This window comes from Antechinus flavipes, chromosome 5 (genome assembly GCF_016432865.1).
Source record: "Antechinus flavipes isolate AdamAnt ecotype Samford, QLD, Australia chromosome 5, AdamAnt_v2, whole genome shotgun sequence".
Classification (NCBI taxonomy): domain Eukaryota; kingdom Metazoa; phylum Chordata; class Mammalia; order Dasyuromorphia; family Dasyuridae; genus Antechinus; species Antechinus flavipes.
Genome location: NC_067402.1, coordinates 102,841,902 through 102,862,702, shown reverse-complemented (window position 1 = coordinate 102,862,702; position 20,801 = coordinate 102,841,902). Strand labels below are relative to the sequence as shown.

Below are 20,801 nucleotides of genomic sequence, written 5' to 3'. Positions count from 1 at the left end.
TAAGTTAAAAAGTAATTCAAATTCTTTGGGGACTTTTATATATTCCCAGGATCATTGATTTGGAGCTGGAAATGATCTGAACTTCAAAATCATCTAGGCAGTCTCATTTTATAGATGAAGAACTCAGGCTCAGAAAGGCTTAGGGACCTGCATAAGGTAATTTCAGGAAGGTGGATGCTCTAGAAAGTTCAGGAAAGGTTCCGTGTGAGAAACAGCTCATGCAATAAATCTTGAGGAAAGCTGGAGATTCTAAGAGACCAACATGAAGAAGGAGTATAAACAGGTGTAAAGAACAGTCAAACAGCAAACATTTGAGTTTGCTATCTCCAAATTATTGGATATTAAATCAGTACAAATCCTACATAAATATATTTTTTAATATAAAATAAAAGTCAGCAAGAGTGAGACTTAACATGGTAAATTTGTTACAACTGTTAATTAATGAAGCAACTATTTAATAGGTTCTTGCAAACTAGACCCATTAAATTTCAATAACCATTCATTTTGGTGAGTACAATTTATTAAGATGACTTTTTAGAATCTTCCAATATAAAACTGTAGTAACTCATGAACTGTTAGAGAGAAATATCTGAAATTTTTAACTATCTAGTGATCTTAAATTTTTTTATTCCAGCTTTTTAAAATGAAGTAATATTGCTTTGTGATAAATAAAAGAAACAGTTTGAAAAGTAAATCTATCGCAACAGGTGAAATAAGTGCAAAAACAATGGAGACAATTTAGATAGTGGGAATAAATAAAAAGAAAAAACACATCCAGAAAACATAATGTGTCTTATCACTAGAATTCATGAATACTGTTACTGAGGAAGAGGAAAGATTATGACCTGAAGTACTCTAACAAATAAAATGAAATGACATCTTGAAAAATGACTATGTCGTTGCTGATTAGAATGAAAAAATTTCCAAAGAGAGGCTGGTGCTTTTAAAGAGCAAAACTAAACTGTGTCATCAAATGAACTGCTTACAGAACTACTAAATACAAAAAGCCTAATTTGATACCCAGAAAATTAGCCTGACTTAAAATTACCAATGCGGTTCAAATGATGTATCATGAATTATATTCGAAGTAGCTCTGAGCTGTTCCATTTGCAGACAATTTGGTGGGCAACAAAACTATCCCTATCTCTGAAGATCTTTGAGACTAATTAATTCTTTTTAAGCCTTCCAAAAGCAAAGCCATCTCAAAAACAAAACAAACAAAAAAAAAACCTTCCAGAATAATTGATGAGACTTGTGTTGAGTAGTAAAGTCATAACCAAGACAGTCTCAAAATTCCCTGGCTACCTTCCTGCCATGTACACCCTAAGGCATCTCTTGCCCTGAAAACAGTAATCAAATTAAAACTATCACTGTTGAAAAGGACTCATTAGCTACTATTCACCATCCTTGTAATATGGCCGACCAACATTCCTTCTTGGCCACCACTCTCCAATGTGTATGATTGTCCCTTATTGAAATGAATTCTTTAAAGGCAGAGTGTCTTGCTTTTAAAATTTATATTCCAAGGCTTTGCACAGCCCCTAGCATATGGTAAGCATGTAATAAGTCTTTTTCATATATTTATTATGTCTTATCTTCTCAGGGATATGTTGCATTCTTGAAGTCAGATAAGTCTGAAATTTTGTTCCATCTTCAACAGCATCTACCACTGAGGCTTACATACAGGCTTATAGATCACCAATTAAAAAAAAAAAAAAACAGAAGGGATCTTTGAAGCCATTTAGTCCAACTCTTGCACTTTAGAGAGAAAGAAGCTTGAGAAAGACAAGATCAGAGAGATGAAGTCACTTGCCCAGGTCACACAAATAGCATAACCAGGATCTGAAAAACAGATCCTTTGGTTCTTAATGAAGTGCTCTCTCTCTTTTCTACAGACTTTTTTCCCCCTGAATATTTAGTTCCCTTTCTCTATTACAATTTATACTTTGTCAAAGCTCCATCAATTTCCTGATCTGTTATTCTCCCCAGTGCTATAAAAATCATGCAACCCAGGGACTGGGTTACCTATCAATGTTTATAATCTGATCTCAGTTGGGCTCTCACTGTTGTACCCTTTAATTGTTCAAATTGAATATAGTCATATTTTTCCAGGAGTTACTTCTTATCTTCTCTCATCAAACCCCTTTTACTCCTTCCTCTAAGCCAAAGATTTTGTCTCCTACTTTACTGAGAAAATAGAACCCATCTTTTTTATGATCTCCATCTTCACACTCAAATTCATCTAAGATTGCCTAGGATCCTTTCACCTGTTTTGTCTCAGTGTCAGAACAAAAGGTCACCCTCTTGTTTGCCGATACTAACCCCTCTACCCATGAATATTCTTTTTCCTTCTCTATTAATTAGCTCCTTTCCTGCTGCTGATGTAATCTTGAAGCTAAAGACAATTTTTCCATTTTATTTTTATATCCCTAGTACCTAAACATGATATTTTATACATAAGAGGTATTTGACAAATGTTTACTGAATTGAAACATGGTATATAGATAGGTAAATTCTTTGCATTATGACTTTAAGCAAAAAATTCCGAAAGAAATCAGCAATAAAGAAAACTCCCAATATTAACTTTACCATAGTGTTCTCTCAAACCTGCTTCTGCCCCATTTTGCCTTACCCAAAGCAAAAATGATCTGTACTTGATAAACAGACTGAACAAATTGCTTATTGACAAAGAATTACTAGAAGAATATTCTGCCAACACCACTTCCCTCATGCCTCAAGGTATTTTTGAAGAACCCAATTTCAATTCCAAGAGTTATGGATTAAACAAATATTTATTTTGTCTTTATATACTTTATAAATATATATATTTATATAAATAAAAATATATAAATATATTTAAAATTTTTTTTAAAGTATATATATACTTTATAAAACTTCATTTTAGGGATAATACTAGCCAACTCATACTTGTATTCTATGCTCTATTTCTGCTAGTAGAGCTCATGCCAGGGATTTAACATTCCTATTCTACTCTACATCCTATATACATATATGTATATGTATATCTGTATGCATATCTATGTATTGTGTATGTGTGTATATGTATGAATATATATGCATATTTACTTTCTTCCCTCACCCTTATGATTAATTTCCTTGCAGATTGTCAAGCAGAGACCAGATGACTACAGATTATTTTTCATTAGTAACCAGAATTATACAAAGGACAAATGAGGTCCGTTACCCCATCCTCCACTTTCAAACTCAGTGATTTTTTTTGTGAACGCAGGTTGATTTCAGATATAGATCTAGGTCATATCTTAAATATGGCATAAGTTAACATACATCTGACTGACAATGAAATGTTTACCAATAAAACCTTATTTTATTCCTCCAGTATTTCACTCAAGGTTTTGTTGAGATTCACATCCAGAATGTTAGCATCATAAAACCAATTTATCTGATAAAAAAATAATCATTAGAACTACAAAGAAAATGGCTTACTTCTTTTTTCATCCATAATTTTAAAGCAGTATGCAATGCCTTGACTCCCTGCACTAAGTAGTTTGGGGGCTGGAAACCATCTTCTCTCAATTCTGGAAAATAAAAGGAATAAAGGCATTTACACATATTTACATATTATATAGGTAATAACAGTAAAAGCAGTTTAGACCCAAACTAACAGTTAAAAGGAATTTTTTTCATATAAGTCACAATCAAGGACCCAGATAACATTTGGAAGATAAACAGCAGCTATGATAGTCATCTAAATAGTACTATACCATAAAAAAGGACAAATATGAAGAATTCAGAGAAACAAGGGGGCACTTATACAGAATGATGCAGGACAAAGAAAGAATCAAGAAAAATACACACACACACACACACACACATTATATACATATATATATGTGTGTGTGTGTGTGTGTGTGTGTGTGTGTGTGTGTGTGTGTGTGTGTGTGTGTGTATATATATATATAAATAAACAAGAATGCAAATGAAAATAATACTAAAGGGTCAAATTCAATTTAAAAGATTAAATGCAATAACCAAACCTGGTTCCAGAGGGCATATGACAAAAACATTCCCAGGAGAAGATGATAGATATGGGATATTGTAAAAGATGTCTGGGATGAATACAGTGACAGTTTGGTTTACTTAACATTTTTTGTTACAAGGGAGACTTCTACTGTAGGGAGGAGAAAGGAATGCTATTGGAAAGTTAAACACCAATAAAAGATTTTAAAAATGTAAAATGTTTGGGTTTAAACTAAAAAAAGGCTGCATGTTCACTGGGAAACAGCAAAAATCATCATTTTCTAAAAAGATCAAACACATTCCCTCTTCGGTGTCACTCTATTCTCTATGCCTGGAATGCCCATCTCCTCTGAATCCACAATCTCTTCTGAAATTGTATCTATCCTTCAACGGACACTTTAAATGCTATTTCTTCCAAGATATTCTGACTTCTCAAAAAGTGACTTGCCCAGGGTTACAAAGCTAGGAAGTATTAAGTGTCTGAGGTCACATTTGAACTCAGGTCCTCCTGACTTCAGGGCTGGTGCTCTATCTATTAAGTCATCTAGCTGCCCCAAGTCTTTAATATTTTTAAATGAATTTTGTTTACTAAGAAATATTTAGGTATCTTTAAATGAGTATAAAAATATGGATATCTTTAAAACGTACAGCTGATAGTCAACTAGCCAATCTGGCAAGGGTAGAGTAGAAGAATTAGAATATAAGGCAACCCAAAGATATAGCAAAACCAGCCTGATCTCCAATGTGAAATTTCAAGGCTAGCTAAAAGTAAAGAAACTTCTATTGGTTTATCTTAAAATTTGCTCTCATACATACACTACAACTTAGGTTGCTGTGAAAACAAGGCTTGAAAAAAATTGTTTTTTCTTATGGCATTGGTAGAATCATTGTAACATGATTGGAAAAAAGTTATGTTAAGATACAATCTTGATAGATACCTGTTAAACACATTGATTATATCAAGACATCAAAAATATAAGTTTTTTAACTTGTAAACCAATGCTACTAAATCAGTCTTAGATTTTCTTTATTAAGTCACAGCCAGTCACCTTGATCCTATGGGCTCCTCACCACATTTGCCTTATTGCCCAGAACAAAGACTGATGTACTTCCCCTTCCCCAAAGTACATGCATTAAAAAAAGGGGGGAAATAATGAATAGTGGGGGGATCTTCTAATTTTATAGTACTCATAATATCCTGGAAGTAATGTTCTTTTTTATTTCTGTTATATGATGATGGAAAGACAAAGCTCTGAAATATTTATCTTCTTTTCTTCCTTCAGTAAGTTTACTTCTGTTCTTCTATGGGAAATAACAGTTTCCAGCTTTACACTATATTCATTAATATCATCTGGAGAAATTAGTTCTAAAACTTGACTGATGAAATTAGACAAAAAAATTAAATTGGACATTCTATAAACTTTAATATTATACTAGCACAAATGAAATAAGAAAGAGAAAATAACTAGAATTAAACTAGTAAGAATGAAATTTTACCAGTCCAACAGTTGTTCTCAGATGAGATGATTGACATACGAAATGTCAACATTTAATATTCCATGATGATTAAAAAAAAAGAAGAAAAAGGATTCTCTGGTTGTCAAGAAATCACAGTCATTAACTTTTTTTACACTTTTAAAAAATTAATCTTGAAATAAGTTTGGGAAAGATGCAACTCAAAAGGTTGGCATTTGAGAAGTTCTCTGTTTATCATGAGATAGCATTTAGCAAGTTAGGTTCATAATGAAATAATTACCTTTCAAAGTTTCCAGCAGATTTTTGGCTACAAACCAACATATGGCTTCAAAGAAAGGGAATTTGAAAAGATCAGGTGTTTTTAGTCTCTTCTCCATCTCATAACACCTAAATAAATAATATTTAAGGATTATAATTATATAGTATTAAAACTAAATATATTTACCCAACTGATATAATGTTGAGAAAAATAAAATAAGCAGGCCATGAGGTACAAGACAAAGTATTATGCAGTCAAACCTTAACAAGACCACATTTGGACAAGACTGAACTATGATCTTATCCAGGTGATGGGCTTATCAAGTTTGCTGCACTTGTAAGGAAAAAGGTGGACTTCAGAAAACTAGGATACAAACCCCATGTGTGATCTTTTAACAGATGGAATTTTATCAGGATTCCACTGTAATAAATAAAAACAATATGTTTAGAAAACAGCTCCACATGCTGGGCAACAAGTAAAATAGGTGTTCAGGCAACAATCCTGATTTTGGGTTGCTCTTTTGTTAGCACCATGTTGCACAATTGAGTTTGGCCAATCTTTAAATTGTCTTGCTCATCCAGTAAATGCCAAAACAAAGCTCATGTATAGCTTGAAAGTTTAAATTTGGGCAGATATTTTTTCAGCTCTTGATATAAATTTTTTTCTTGAAGAAATGAAATACATTGAAATCTGCTCCAAAGTTGTTAAATTAATCTTTAAAAGTCTTTTTTAAAAATTCCTCTCTAGTACCCATATCCTGTTCTCCAGTGATCTCACCTTAACATATTCTAGATGATTATTTTTTATTTTAAAAACTTGAAGAACATTTCTACTTGAGAAAGGAAAAAATATAAGATCTTTAAATACTGACAAAACCAACCTGAGCTGCATGCCAATATTAAGGTTGTGTAGAAAGTTCCCTCCAAAAGCCATACAGTCCTGAGATGTGAGCACAGCATGAATCCACCCTGAAATGACAAGATATATCAGTGTGAAGCAAAACAAGTATGAGATCAACCAGTAAAATATGTCATTATAAGTAGTTAATGGAAAAGAATCCCCTTATATAATATACCAAAATAACATAGTTTGTTAAATGTAAAAAAGTAAATGATCTACTTAATGATAAATTATTATTAAAAGGTCCAAATATAAGAGAAGGGATTTTATTTTTCAAGTACAAATTGTTGTACATTAAAAGACTAGGCTTGCAATCAGGTAAAATATGAAATGAGAACAGAAAAGTTGGGTTATAATAGTTCCAGGTACTACTAGAGGGGCAATTCTAGGTGGGGCCCCAGAAGCAGCAGCTATACCCAGGATTTGGTATGAAACATTACACCTACAGGTATTCTTCTTCTACACCTGGAAAAGCTGAAATTATATAAAGTGAATTTGACATTTTGTCACAAAAATATAATAGGGAAATGGTTGATGTTTAATTTTTAAAGTAAACAATTATAAACACTTAGTATGAAAGATTAAGTTATTTTATAGTCAACCCCAAGGAGGTCAAAGATAGAAGAAAATTTTGCATGTATATAAAAATAATTTACAGCAGCATTTTTGTGGTAGCAATGAACAAAAAACAAAGAGAGCGCTGGCTGAACAAATTGTGGCATGAGTAGAAAGAGAGCTGGAGTTAGGAAGATGAGTTCAAATTCTGCCACAGATATTAACTATCTGTGTGCTCCTTGGCAATCACTTAACTTCTGTGAACCTCAGTTTCCTCCTCTGCAGCCTCTAAGGTTTTTTCTAGCTCACAATCTATGATCTTCAATATGTCTAAAACAGATTTCCTCATTTTCTATCCCTCCAAAAACTTTCCCCTCTTCCAAACTTCTTCATTTCCACTGAAGAGCATCACCATCCTTCCCATCTCTCAAGAGTCGAAACCGTAAACATCATTCTTAACTTCTCCCTGAGCTGCCAAATCTTGCTGTGTCTACTTCCACAATACTCCCCCCATCCGATCCATTATTTCCACTCACACATCTATCAAGTGTCACCCAAATAACAGCAATAGCCCCCTCATTGGTATCCAACCTCAAACTTCTCGTCACACGTTCATGATGTTCTACAAACTGTTACCAAATTGATTTTCTTAAGTGAAGATTGGACCATGTCACTCATCTACTCAATAAATTCCAATGATTTCCTACTATCAGCTCTTGAAGTCTGATAACCTGATCCCAATCTGTCTTCCCACTGTCACTAAACATCCCCCTTCCATCTCTCTTCTGTATTCTGTGATTCAATCAAAATGGTCTCTTCTCTGCTCCTCAGGGCACATGCCATACAACCATGTCCTGCCATTCTCTCCTTTTCTGTGTCAAAGAATGCCAATCTTTTAAAATAAAGAACAAAACCAATTTCTACACAAAGCTTTTCTGATTTCCCAATCACTAGATGTTCTCCCTTTTTAAATAACATTGTATTTGACTTCTTTGTATGTATTTATATTGGTTTATTTGATATTTACATCATCTGTATGTACTTATCTCTCCCACTAGAATGAAAACTCTTTGGGAGGAGGGATTGAATCACTCTTTAAACTTATATCCCTAGGGTCTAGATAGAACCTTACACAAAATAAGTACTTATTAAATATTTGATTGATTGAAGAATTTAAAAACTTAGGATGACTTGAATAAGTTGATGTAGAGCGATGGAAGAAAACTCAAAAAAACAATTTACACACAATAACCACAATAATGTAAAGGAAAACAATAAGGAATGATATTAGGCCTCTGATCCACAAAAGAACCAATCCCTGCTCCCCATAGGTCTGTTAATAGTAAAGTACGCAGCATACCAACCTTTCTCTTGCAATAGAGATTCTCTTGCCATAGAGTGCCAGAAGAATAACATAAATGATTTAAAACTCACTACTTTTAAAAAATCTTATTTAGTATTTTCCTCCAGTTATATCCATCCATATATCTTTTTAAGATTTTTGAGTTCTAGGTTCTCTCCCTTATCCCCACCCACAATTAAGAAACCACATGTGAAGTCATGCAAAACAAAATTCGTGATTTCTTAACTGCTACACTTAATAGCCTTTTTTTCAATCTCCTTCTCAACTAGATATTATTAGCCTATGTTCCAAAGATTCCTAAAAGGTTTGTGGATAATTTTTAAGGGATCCATTAACTTGATTGGGGAAAAAATGAACTTCTTATTTTCACTAACCTCTCACTGAAATTCAGCATTTCTTTCAATTATGAAGGAACAAACATAATTCTGAAAAGAGGTCCATAGGCTTCACCAGACTGCCAAAGAGATCCATGATACAAGAAAGGAGCAATGCTCTAAACCATTCTATTGACAATTTTCTACTAAAGGAGATTGTGTTCCCCCTTTGGATTTTTATGATATTCCTCTCTTGAATAACCCCTTCTTCTGCTAACTCAATATTTGTGTCATGACACATCATCTGATAATTGTGAGTCTACCCCAAAGCTCTGCTTTGTACCTTCTTAGCTTTTCTCTTTATATTTTATTCAGTGACCTTATCAACTTCCAAGGGTTCAATGATTATCTCTATGAAGATGACATCCAAATCAATATATCCAGTCTTGTGTCTCCTGAGTTCCAGTCCTTACCATTACCAATTACCTCTTAGACGTTTCTATCTATGTCTTATAAACATCTCAAATTCAAATCAGCAATTCATCATAAAACAAAAGTTACTGTCTTTCACCAAAAATGAACTTATGAAATCTAATAATATTCCCATTATTGCTGAGGGTACCACTAATCTCCAAGTCACCCAGGTTTGAAAATTTGAAGTCATTCACCTCTTCACCTAAAACTCTTCACAATCTGTCCCCCTGCTATTTTCCCAATCTTTTCATATAACATTCCCCCCCTCCAGAATTCCATAATCACACCAGATTTAGCTAATTGCACTTCTGTATATACAATGCTCCTTTTCCCATCTTCATGCCTTCATCCTGCCTGTCCCCCATGCCTAGAATGTACATGGTTTTACTTCCAGGACTTAGCACAGTTCTTAGCATAATGCCCACCCATAATAGATGCTTAATAAATGCTGATTGACTGATTCTACCACCTGGAATCCCTAGTTTTCTTCAAGATTCAACTCAAAAACATCACCTCCACAAAGCATTTCCTGAGTTATTAGTACTTTCTATTGACAAACTATATATGTATACATACATATATATGTTCTGTATATATTAAAAAATATATACATTGCTTCCCCCTGACATTTAGAGCTTGATGAGATAAAAGAAATATACAGAATAGCTATAATCTAAGAAAGGATGACAGAAATACCATGAGGAAATCCAGGCATAGTGCTCAGAGAACTCAAGGAACAGAGACATCACATGGGCTTTGGAAACAAAGGAGCACAGACAGACATGGAGAGACAGGAGAGACCCTTTTAGATGGACAACAATGTGGAAAGGCCAAGGGAGGAATGAGTTAAAGCAGTTAGGAAAGGGCTTTACTGAAGGGGTTGGCCACTGGTCCAAGATAAGTAGGTTGAAAACAAGACCACAACAGTTTACAAGTAGTGAGCTGAGGTTGTCAAAGAAGTGAATATTGAGAAAGGATTGAATTTTAGAGGTAGCAGGCAACTTAGAAGTCCATTTAGTCCAGTATTCATGTGTTAGATACCGAAAACTGAGGTTCAGTGAAAACTGTACAATGTGAATAAGGAAAAAAAGTCAGAAATCACATAATTCAACTCCTCAATGAGGTAACCAATGCTCATAAAAGGAGAAGTGACTTGCCTAAGGACACGCAGTATTAATAAATAGTGGAACCAAGCCTAGGACCTGGGCCTTCTGATTCCTTCCTACTATAACACCAGCTCTCTCTCTAATGTACCAAGGTATGACATCCAAAATTATACATCTAATTGATAGGAGTCAAGATTAGAAGTGAGACCTCCTTCCCAATCCAATGTTCTTTCTAGGACAGAACTAGAAATTGCCTGTCTGAATCTAGAACAACTCTCTCTCCAGGACCCTCCTTTACAGATTCTCTCCTGACAGCTGCTCTTAGCATAGGTCTACAGGCTGGTCTAAGCTCTAACTGGAGTAAGACCTGAGTGATCTTCAAGTCAGACTTTAGGTCCCAAACAAGGAAGCCAAATTGACAACAATCACCAATGAGCTGGGATGGGTCACATGCTTTCTTTGCCACAATATCCTTCTTCTCCCCCAAAACCCCACCTCTTCATCCCCTAAAAGATCTCTGTACCAGTGATGACCATTGTCCATATTCCATCTGAGCCTGAACCAGGAACACAGCAGAGATGACCAAGAAGAGGTGGAGAGTCAGGTTTGGTCTACATTCATCTCTTCTAAATGCTTACTGTTCAAGGCATCCAATGCCCCTTCTCTAAAAAGAAGGTGGGCAAAGACACAAAAGCTACAGTTATATATTGCTTTGTGTTCCATAATCGCAAAGAGCTACCACAAACAAGATGACAGCGATACTCAGGGCTACCGTCCGAGTCAGGCAATCTTGGAATCAGAGCGCCACATAAAGCACTAGCCACCACATCCCAGACTCACCCAACTGACACTTCTTCCTATCTGGTTAAGGCCAGTGACCAATCCCAAGTCCATCTCAGGGTCTTGGAACAATGTGAATTATAGCCCCAGGTTTTTCACTGCAGGATTAGGACCAGTCAGAGCTTGGGGATAAAAAAAACCTGGTACTGAAACACAGCACCAGAATTAGTGGGCATTAGATGTGGAGCCCTCACAGGGTGTCCAAGGCAAATTCCAGGCTTGGACCTAGAGGCTAGGCCCATTATGTCATTACCAAAATTGGAAGACTCTGTTTGAATAACTATAAATCACCTGTGGAAGGAAGAAAAGCTTACCTGTTGGAACAAAGAGGGTGTGCCCTTGCTTCACAACACACTTGTAGCATTTATCTACTTTTTCACCAAAATACACTTCACTTTGGGTGACAGATGAACTCCAGGATTCATAGAGTGCTAAATTTTCATCTGTTGGCTTTATCAAATAAAAAATCTTCTCACCCTATGAAGAGAAAATAGGATTCCTTATGAAACAAAAACCTACAACCTAAAATTTGGCTTAATCCAAATTTTTACTAGGGAAACCCAAGTCAGATATTCTGATCTCCTTTTTTTTAAGCATAGAAAAAACATATTACAAAATTTTATTTGGTTTTATTAAATGATTCTTTTAAGTAGGAAACTTACTAACAAGGACTAAAATAGCACAAATTACTTATTACATACAAAAATCAATCCTTGCTAGTTTATATGAACCTCTTCAAAGCTCCTGCAACCATTTTGTTTTTTCCGCTAAGGCAACTGGGATTAAGTGACTTGCCTAGGGTTACACAGCTAAGACGTGTTAGGTGTCTGAGGTCAAATTTGAACTCAGGTCCTCCTGACCTTCAGGGCTGGTGCTCTATCTACTGCACCACCTCGCTGCCCCCATCCTGCAACCATTTACAGATACAGCAAGAAGTGATACCAGAATTAAGTCTTTAATCTAAAATCATCATCAGTAAGTATGCCAAAAGCAGCAGACCTAAATACTATCAGTGAATCTGAAACTGACCTCAACTTCAAGCAATTACAAACCCATTATGTAGAATATGTTATACATATGACTATGGCTATGGTTGCAGTTGCCACTCAGTGTCCACCTTTTTCTAACAGTGGTCACTGGGTGAAAGACAATGACCTTTTGGTTCTTGTGGGCACTCAAGTAATAAACAAAAACAATTAGGCAACAGGTCAAAAACAGGATACTATAGAGGGATGAAGAGAAGGAGGGAGAGAAAAAAAGAGGAAGAGAAGGAGGGAGGGAAAAGAAAGAAATGAGATCACTCTGGCAAAACATTCTACTTCGATTACCCATTTCAAGTCCATCCGTACTCTAATCCATCCCACCATGGATTTTACTAAAATATAGGTCTGATCATATTACTTCTTATTACCTCCAGGTTCAAATGCAAAGTCATCCAGTTGGGATTTAAAGCCCTTTCCTATCTTTCTATATTATTACTTTCCTCTCCATACACTCTAAAATGCAGCCATACTATCTATTTGGTGTTCCCTCATCTGATCTCTGCACCTTTTCTCCAATGTAAAATGCTCTTATTGCTTCAACTTTCTGAGATCTCTGGCTTCCTTCAAAGCCTTAATCAAGCACCACAATCTGCAGGAGGCTTTTTCCAGTCCCCACAGCTGCTAGTCTTCTCTTTTAAAATTACTTTCCATCTATTCTATATCATTTTTTTTTTATCGAGTTGTCTCCCCCATTAAAATGTAGGCTCCTTGTGGGCAGAGACTGATTTTATTTTTCCTTTGTGTTCCTGAGGTGTATTAAGAGCTTGTTGTTTGATTAATAACCTTTGCCTTCTACGGGTGGCTTAGAGTTTTAGGTCATCTGGGCCTGGCATCAAAATTCCTTAAAATTTTTAAGAATGAATACGAGAGCTTACTACCTGTGACTTTAATCTCAGTAAAACAGAAAGCCAGATTATTTGAGATTATAGAAAGGAACTGAATGAGAAAAGTCAAGTGTGGAAACAATTGTTAGAGTATGGTGTGAAATGACTCAAAAAATAATTTTAAAATAGAGGATAGTTAAGATTATATAACATAACCCTATAGTAAAGTCCACCCACATCCTTATTACACATGAGATGGAAAAAGATTTAACCTGAAAAAATGGGAAAAGAAAACATTTAGGAAAGAATTGCTATTTAAGAAAAAGATGAGGTACTAAACTTCCTAATCCATCCACTGGCTTACTTCCTAATTTTTCTTTTCAGTTTAGGCAAATGAAAATTTTATTTGGTTTTATTAAATGATTCTTTTAAGTAGGAAACTTACTAACAAGAACTAAAATAGCACAAAGCACAAAAATTCCACTACATATAAATATTTAAAATATCAATGAGCAAAAAAATTAAGAGTCCATGCCACCCAAGGAATTGGACATTGAGTGGATACCCATCAATTGGGAAATGGTTGAGTAAGTTATGGTATATGAATACTATTGTTCTATAAGAAATGATGAGCAGGCTGATTACAGAAAATCCTGGAAAAGCTTTACATGCACTGAGGCTGAGTGAAGTGAGCAGAATCAGGAGGACATTGTAACCAGTAATAAGATTATGTGATGATCAACTATGATGGACTTAACTCTTCTAAGCAATACATTGATCCAAGACAATGCCAAGAGACTTGGGATAGAAAATGCCATCCACATTCAGAGGGAGAATTATAGAGGCTTGATAGGGGTCAACGGATACTATTTTCACCTTTTTCTAAATTGTTTTTTTTCTTTTTTATGGTTTTTGCCTTTTGATCTGATTTTTGTTTCACAACATGACTAATATGGAAATATATTTTAAATGCCTTTATATTTGTAACCTATACCAGATTGCTTGTTGTCTTGGGAGGGGAGAGATAAAGGAGGGAAGAAGAAAAAAAAATAGAACTCAAAATTTTACAAAAATGAGTGTCGTAAACAATTTTTACATGCAATTGGAAAAATAAAATACTACCAAAATTTTCAAAAACAAACAAATAAATAAAAAGAAATTTTTTTTTTAAAAGACTGCATGCCACCCATTCTCACCCAGAGAACATGGTACCAGACTGAAGTGCCTCCGAAATCAATGTGAAAATCTGTATAGCTATCTTGAACTCCCATCAAACAATATTTCTGAACAAATGGTTTAGGGAAGACTGAATCATCTGGCCAGTAATTTTCCACCCAAGAAAGTTTTCGGGCAATGTCAGGAACTTCCACCAATTCTGACATCCTTTAAAAAAGAAACATAAAATTGAAAACTTATCAACAATAACATCTCTCCCCCATAAACAACTCTAAATAATTAGACCTCAAATATAATCAAACTTTACAACAAATTACTTCAAAAATTATCATATTGCTCCAAAACAAAACCCATAATATCACCATTCTAAAATTTCTCAAGATTTGAGTATGCTTATTACCATACTCAATTTAACATTAAATTATACTTCAACCCATTAGTAACCCCTAAACCAAACTACTCACTTTGTATCTGAAAATTCAAGGCTGATCACATTTAACACCTTTGGACGGTTAGGATTCATGAAGTATTTAACATAGTTGTGAAGTTTCATTTTGCTGTCTGCCTGTCTTGCCACATCAATGACATCTATTACTTTGTCACCACCTATAAAGAGAAATTATAGTCTAATTAATATTTGATAAATTACCCAAATGCTTAAAATACTTTTAAAAACCTGAATTAATTTGGGATGACCACTAAGTCAAATATAAAATTTTGTTGCATAAAAAAGGATATTTTCTAGATTTTGATTTTTTAAGTCAATTAATGTTACAAATAAAACTACCTACATATATTGTAATATACTCCATATGCTCATGTTTTCAGACTCAAAATCCATAAGCAAAAAAAGCAACATCTCCCCTTCTCCCCCCTCCCCACACACACACAAAGGGAAACTGTTCACAAAGATTAGCCAAAATTGTGTTGTATAATGAAAAGATGAACAGATTTAGAGTCAAAAAAATTTGGTTTGAATTCTGGTTCTGTCACTGGGTCACCCAACCTCTTTAGGTTTCCACTTCCTCATCTGCACAATGGAGTGATTTAGAATGCATGACTATTAAGGTCCTTTCCAACTCTAGTTCTATGACCTTACTTTCAGTTTCTTCATCAAAAAAAATGAAATTGAATTAGATGGTTTCTAAAGGCATTTTCTAGCTCTAAAGTTCTATGATTCTAAGTCTATAAGTTCTGAAGAGAGGGATTTGCCAACATCCCCTAATTAATACACTGATAGCACTAAGAATTAAAAGATGTTAACATATACACGGCATGTGATCCTGTTGAATCATTCATAACACATATAGCTTTTAAAATTTTTGATAGTGTCTTCTCTTTAACAAGCTCTTTTAAAGAAAAGATAACTAGATGATAAAAGGCAGTTCCTTTTCCTACTGAAAGAGGTGACTTAATAAAATATCAAAATATACTGTGCATTTCACAACTTCATTGTAAAACTGAGTTTGTTAAAGAGTCAGAATAAAGCAGCATTTTAAAAAGTCTGATAAGGAAGCCCACAAAAGGCTTATTTTTTCTGTCTCAATTCTGGCTATCATTCTGCATGTCAACAAACATTTAGTAGGTACCACTCATGGACTAGGTATGTATGTATACACATACACAAACATTTACACATATAGATACATATATAGGTACACAAGCGTGTGTGTATACATGTGTATGTATACACACACAGACATACACACACACACACACACACACACACACACACACATATATTTCAATGATCCAAGGAATTATAAATTTAGTAAAAGAATCCAACATAAAAATTCTTATCTATTCCAAATATTAGGACAGCAATCATTTTTACTCATGCTATTTATCTTCCCCTTGATATTTTAAAATTTCAGTGTAAAGTTCATACCTACATAACGTTCCACATCCATAACAGAAAAAGTTGGTGGAGGGAGTCTAAGTCCTAGATCATCTATTCTGGGAACCATAATAGGCACATCAAATCCATGTTTCTCCAGGTATCTTTGTGTCAACTGGCTACCATTCATCTTTATAATGACTTCATCAGCACTAAAAAAAAATAAAAAAAAAAGTTAGCAAGAGATCATTCATTTAAAATTCAAATAAAAGTTTATAGAAAATATTCTAAGATGTGTGTTTATGTATATATCTGTACAAATATGTACATGTATACTCTTATCTTGAAATTATTTTTTCTTGCTAACATTTGAAATTCTCTCTTCCTGTCTACTCCACTAAGGTTTGAAAAATTCTAGTGACTTTAGTCAGGTTTTGAAATTCCTTGTCCTTCATCATCTTTCCCCAAAACTCCTACCTAGAGTCTTAAAGCAGTTATAATTATCCAGATGAACCAACATTTCATCTGGGAGTTTGAGAACTTGAATAGCAAAAAGGAAGGTATGGAAAAAGGAGGTATGGTTGTAATGGAAATAAGCCCTACAACTAGCCATGTGAAGAATGCAATCCATCTTCCCATTCTTCAGATTGAAATCACATTCTAGATGGGCAGACCGTTTCAAAAACCATTCTGAAAGAAGAATGGAAAAGATAGAATTATAGCCAAAAAGCAAGACCTGTGGTAATAGAATCCAAAAAAATGAAATATCTGATATGGTATATAGAAGATATTGACACAAATTTGTTATTCTAATAAATGTGTCCTATTTGAATGATAACATGCTTTTCTGTAACCTTCAAGAAAATATACCAAGTCATGAGAATGCTGTATTATTCATATTAAAAATTATTTATATTAATTTTATCATGTTTAATTTTCTATTCAGAAATCAAATATCAAAAAAGAGCCTAACTGTATACAAAGCAAAATACAAAAGACTATATGAAATTGTCTCCATTTCATATTTCCTTTTTTTTTAAGTATGTATATTTTAATTTTAAGAATTATGTTTTTTCAAACTTTAATTTTTAAAGGTACACAGAAAAGGCATCAAGTTTCTTCAGGATCCCCATATTTCAGGGGAGAAAGATTTTGAGCTAGGAAAGACACCCTCCTCCAGCCAACTATCAGAGTCTCTGCCCTCCCCAATTCCCACAAAACTCCCAGCAATTGGAACTCAAGGACTCATTGCCATGACAACTACCCTGTTGCTAACATGATAAGTCTGTTTTCAAATTCTAAAGTAAAGAACAACAAAATCACTACAGTATTAAGAGGTAGACAGAGCAATTCCAATAGACTTGTGATAGAAAAAGCCATCTGAATCTAGAAAAAGGACTATGGGGACTGAATGTGGATCATGACATAGTATTTTCATCTTTTTTTGGGTGTTATTTGCTTGCTTTATTTTTCCCCTTTTTTCCATTTTTGATCTGATTTTTCTTGTGTAGCAAATAAATCTGGAAACATGTTTAGAAGAATTGCACATGTTTAACCTATATTGGGTTATTTGGCTAGGGGAGGGGGGAAGTAGGCAGAGAGGGAGAAAATTTTGGATCACAAGGTTTTGCAAGGATGAATGTTGAAAACGATCTTTGCACGTATTTTGAAAATAAAAAACTATTTCACTTAGCATCAATACTGCAACATATCTAACATATATAAGACTGCTTGCCATCTAGGGGAGGGAGTGGAAGGAGGGAGGGGAAAAATCGGAACAGAAAAGAGGGCAAGGGATAATGTTGTAAAAAAAATTACCCTGGCATGGATTCTGTCAATATAAAGTAATTATTAAATAAAATAAAAGAAAATATAAAAAAAGAAAGAAAATAAAAAAACTATTATTAAACATTATTTTTTAAAAAGAGGTGAGGGATAGACAAGGAAAATTTTAATTAACAGAGTCCTTTATCTCCTTCTTAGCTCTCACTATATTGAGAAAAAAAAAAAAAGCAAATAACAAATTCCCTGTAACAAATATTTATAATCAAGCAAAATTAATCCCCTCCTTACTTATGTGCAAAAATAAGGTCTCATTCTATATCCTAAATCTATCTGTGAAAAGGTGGAATGTTTCATTATCAGTCCTCTGGAATCATGGATGATGAATGTACTAATCATAGTTCTTACAGCTTTCAATGATGTTTGTTAGATGTTATTGTATAAATTATTCTGGTTCTTTTACTTATCTCATTCTTTATCACTTTATAGATTTTGGGGGGGAAGGTATAAACAAAAGTAGTGGTATAAACTGCATCAAAAGGCAAGCACCCTTAAATCACTTTTTGTGTATAATTTCAAACTGCTTTTCAGAATGGTTGTATCTATTCACAGGTCCACCAACAGTGCATCAATTTTCTTGTCCAATATCTATCATTCCCTATCCTGCTCCTGCTCCCCTCTTTATGGAAATAATATTAAAGAAGTGTTATTACTATATGTGTTGCCAAAACACTCAAAGGACCACAAAAAGTTCCTATCTGAGTAGCAGCTGAAGCCTTTAATCCACGTTTGGTCCTCTTGTTTTTCTTATTTAACTCCCCCAACATCAATCAATCAAAAAAACATTTATTAGGTACCCACAATGTACCAGATACACTGTTCTAAGCACAGGGGATACAAAAAGAGGCAAAAGACGGTCCCTGCTTTAAGGAGCTTACAACCTAATAAAAAAAGACAACATGTAAAATAAATATATGAAAGCAAAATACATACAAAATAAATAAAAAATAATTCACAAAGCGAAGGCACTGGAATTAAGAAGGATAAGGAAAGGCTTCAACTAAAAGGTAAGAAGAGGTAAGGGATGGATTTGGGGCTGAAGGGCAGAAAGTTATGGGGGTTTGGTGAAATAGGGGAAGATAATGAATTCTGTTATGAATTTTAAAAAAAACAGCTAAGGAGTGTCTGAAACTGTCAATGAGAAGCAAAGAGCAAAACAATTTCTCCTCCTGGCTCTCTGTGTCAGGAGATATAGGAGAAGGAATAGCAAGTTTTGGAAGTGGTGCCAAGAAATTGGATGTAGCTAGGAGAAAGCTAGAGTTCAGTGTATCATACAAGGTAAAAGAAATGTGAAAGGAAGAAATCTCAAATTAAAAAATGCAGGGAAAGGAGGAAAAGAAAACAAAAACAAAAATCATCAGCTCAAAGATGGCAACTAAATGCATGGATGCTGATGAGATCACCAAGTGAAACAGCATTGAGAGAGAGAAGTAAGCCTGGGAGAGAACCCTATGATTACCAGGTGTCACGGAGAAGAGGATCTACCAAAAGAGTTAGAGAATAAGCCAGGTGGGGAGAAGAGGAGTGAACAACAAATCCAAGGGAGACAGCCTGGGAGAGGGCTAGGTTAGGATATGGATGAAGAAGAGGGTAATGTCCAATGAAGAGCGGTGAAAAACTCAGAGATTAGAATCAGACAAGTGGATTTCAGACTTCTTGAATGGGAAGTAGTATATTTGTGGGGGATGGTGATCCAAGGCACTCCAATCTTTGTAAGTGGTCAAAGTGCAGTGCAGGAACATAAGGAAGCTACGTAACTAAGTCTTTAGAGTATCTGGGGAGAATCCATATGCATGGTGAAGTCCTCTATTATAAGGGTAGGACCAAAACTGAGAGTCTCAAACTCACTGAGGAAGGAAGGGGACAACAGCTATCAGATTTTGATTGGGTGGTACATGAGAATAGTATGAACCTCCAAAGAAGAGAGACTACAGAGTGATGCAAGGGGAGTACATGGAAGTAGGGAGAAAGAAGGATTCTAGATCCTCTGCCTCAACCAGGGAGCAGAAGACAATGAAGGAAGGTGCACCAGGACTGGAAAAGATTATTATCAAGACAAAACCAGGTTCCGGTAAAAGTCAGATGTGTGAGAAGAAAAAATTTAAAATGAAGGGCAGTCTGCGCTTACTGGAACAAACATTCCAGAGAACACAACAGAAGAGATAGGTGAAATTAGAATGAAAATTTGGGGTAGGAAGACTGAAGGGATGGCAATGAGGAATGTTATGGGGAGGGGTAAGGAATGGAGTTTGGATGATGATATACAGAATTCAGAGTCGCTGGGATGAGGTGGATATGACCAGGTCTAAGAATGTTGAGTGGAAGACTCCATTCTTATACTCTCAGAAGATAGGCAGAGAGACCTGGAGTCAAAGGGAGAGTTGTTCTTTTTGCATATAAACCTTTCCACAGTCAAGAAGGGAAGTTAGTTTGGCAGCAAGAGGAAACTGCCCAGTCTAAGCTCAAACATCTTTCCCTCAGAGAGACACTGTACTGAGCAGGAATTGAAAAGTTCAGCTCTCTAGCACACGTATAGTCTGAGATCTTCTCACCTGAGAATGCACATGTTAAGGCTTTTAAGAGACACTTGTTTGTTTCTTCTCTATTAAATTGTTAGCATTGCAACTAGTACAGTGGACAGAAAGCTTGCTATCCTTGGGAATCAGGAAAAGCTGAGCACAATTTCTGCCTCAGAAACTTACAAGCAGTAGTGTGATCCTGGCCAAGTCACATAATCTTTCTTAGCATGAGTTTCCTCATCTCTTAAAATAAAAATAATAGCATCTACTTCCT

The 20,801-nt window shown here is 34.8% G+C and overlaps 1 protein-coding gene across 1 annotated transcript in view; it reads right to left on the bottom strand.

The window, feature by feature from the left end:
• Positions 1-20,801, bottom strand: part of KDM7A (lysine demethylase 7A) — an 88,008-nt gene that overhangs the window by 29,123 nt on the left and 38,084 nt on the right. The window contains exons 4-10 of the mRNA XM_051963531.1: positions 16,218-16,378; positions 14,794-14,935; positions 14,350-14,536; positions 11,601-11,763; positions 6,615-6,702; positions 5,756-5,862; positions 3,466-3,557 (exon numbers count right to left, since the gene is read on the bottom strand). Of these exons, the coding sequence (XP_051819491.1) occupies positions 3,466-3,557; positions 5,756-5,862; positions 6,615-6,702; positions 11,601-11,763; positions 14,350-14,536; positions 14,794-14,935; positions 16,218-16,378 (940 nt within the window). The remainder of the gene's footprint in view (positions 1-3,465; positions 3,558-5,755; positions 5,863-6,614; positions 6,703-11,600; positions 11,764-14,349; positions 14,537-14,793; positions 14,936-16,217; positions 16,379-20,801) is intronic.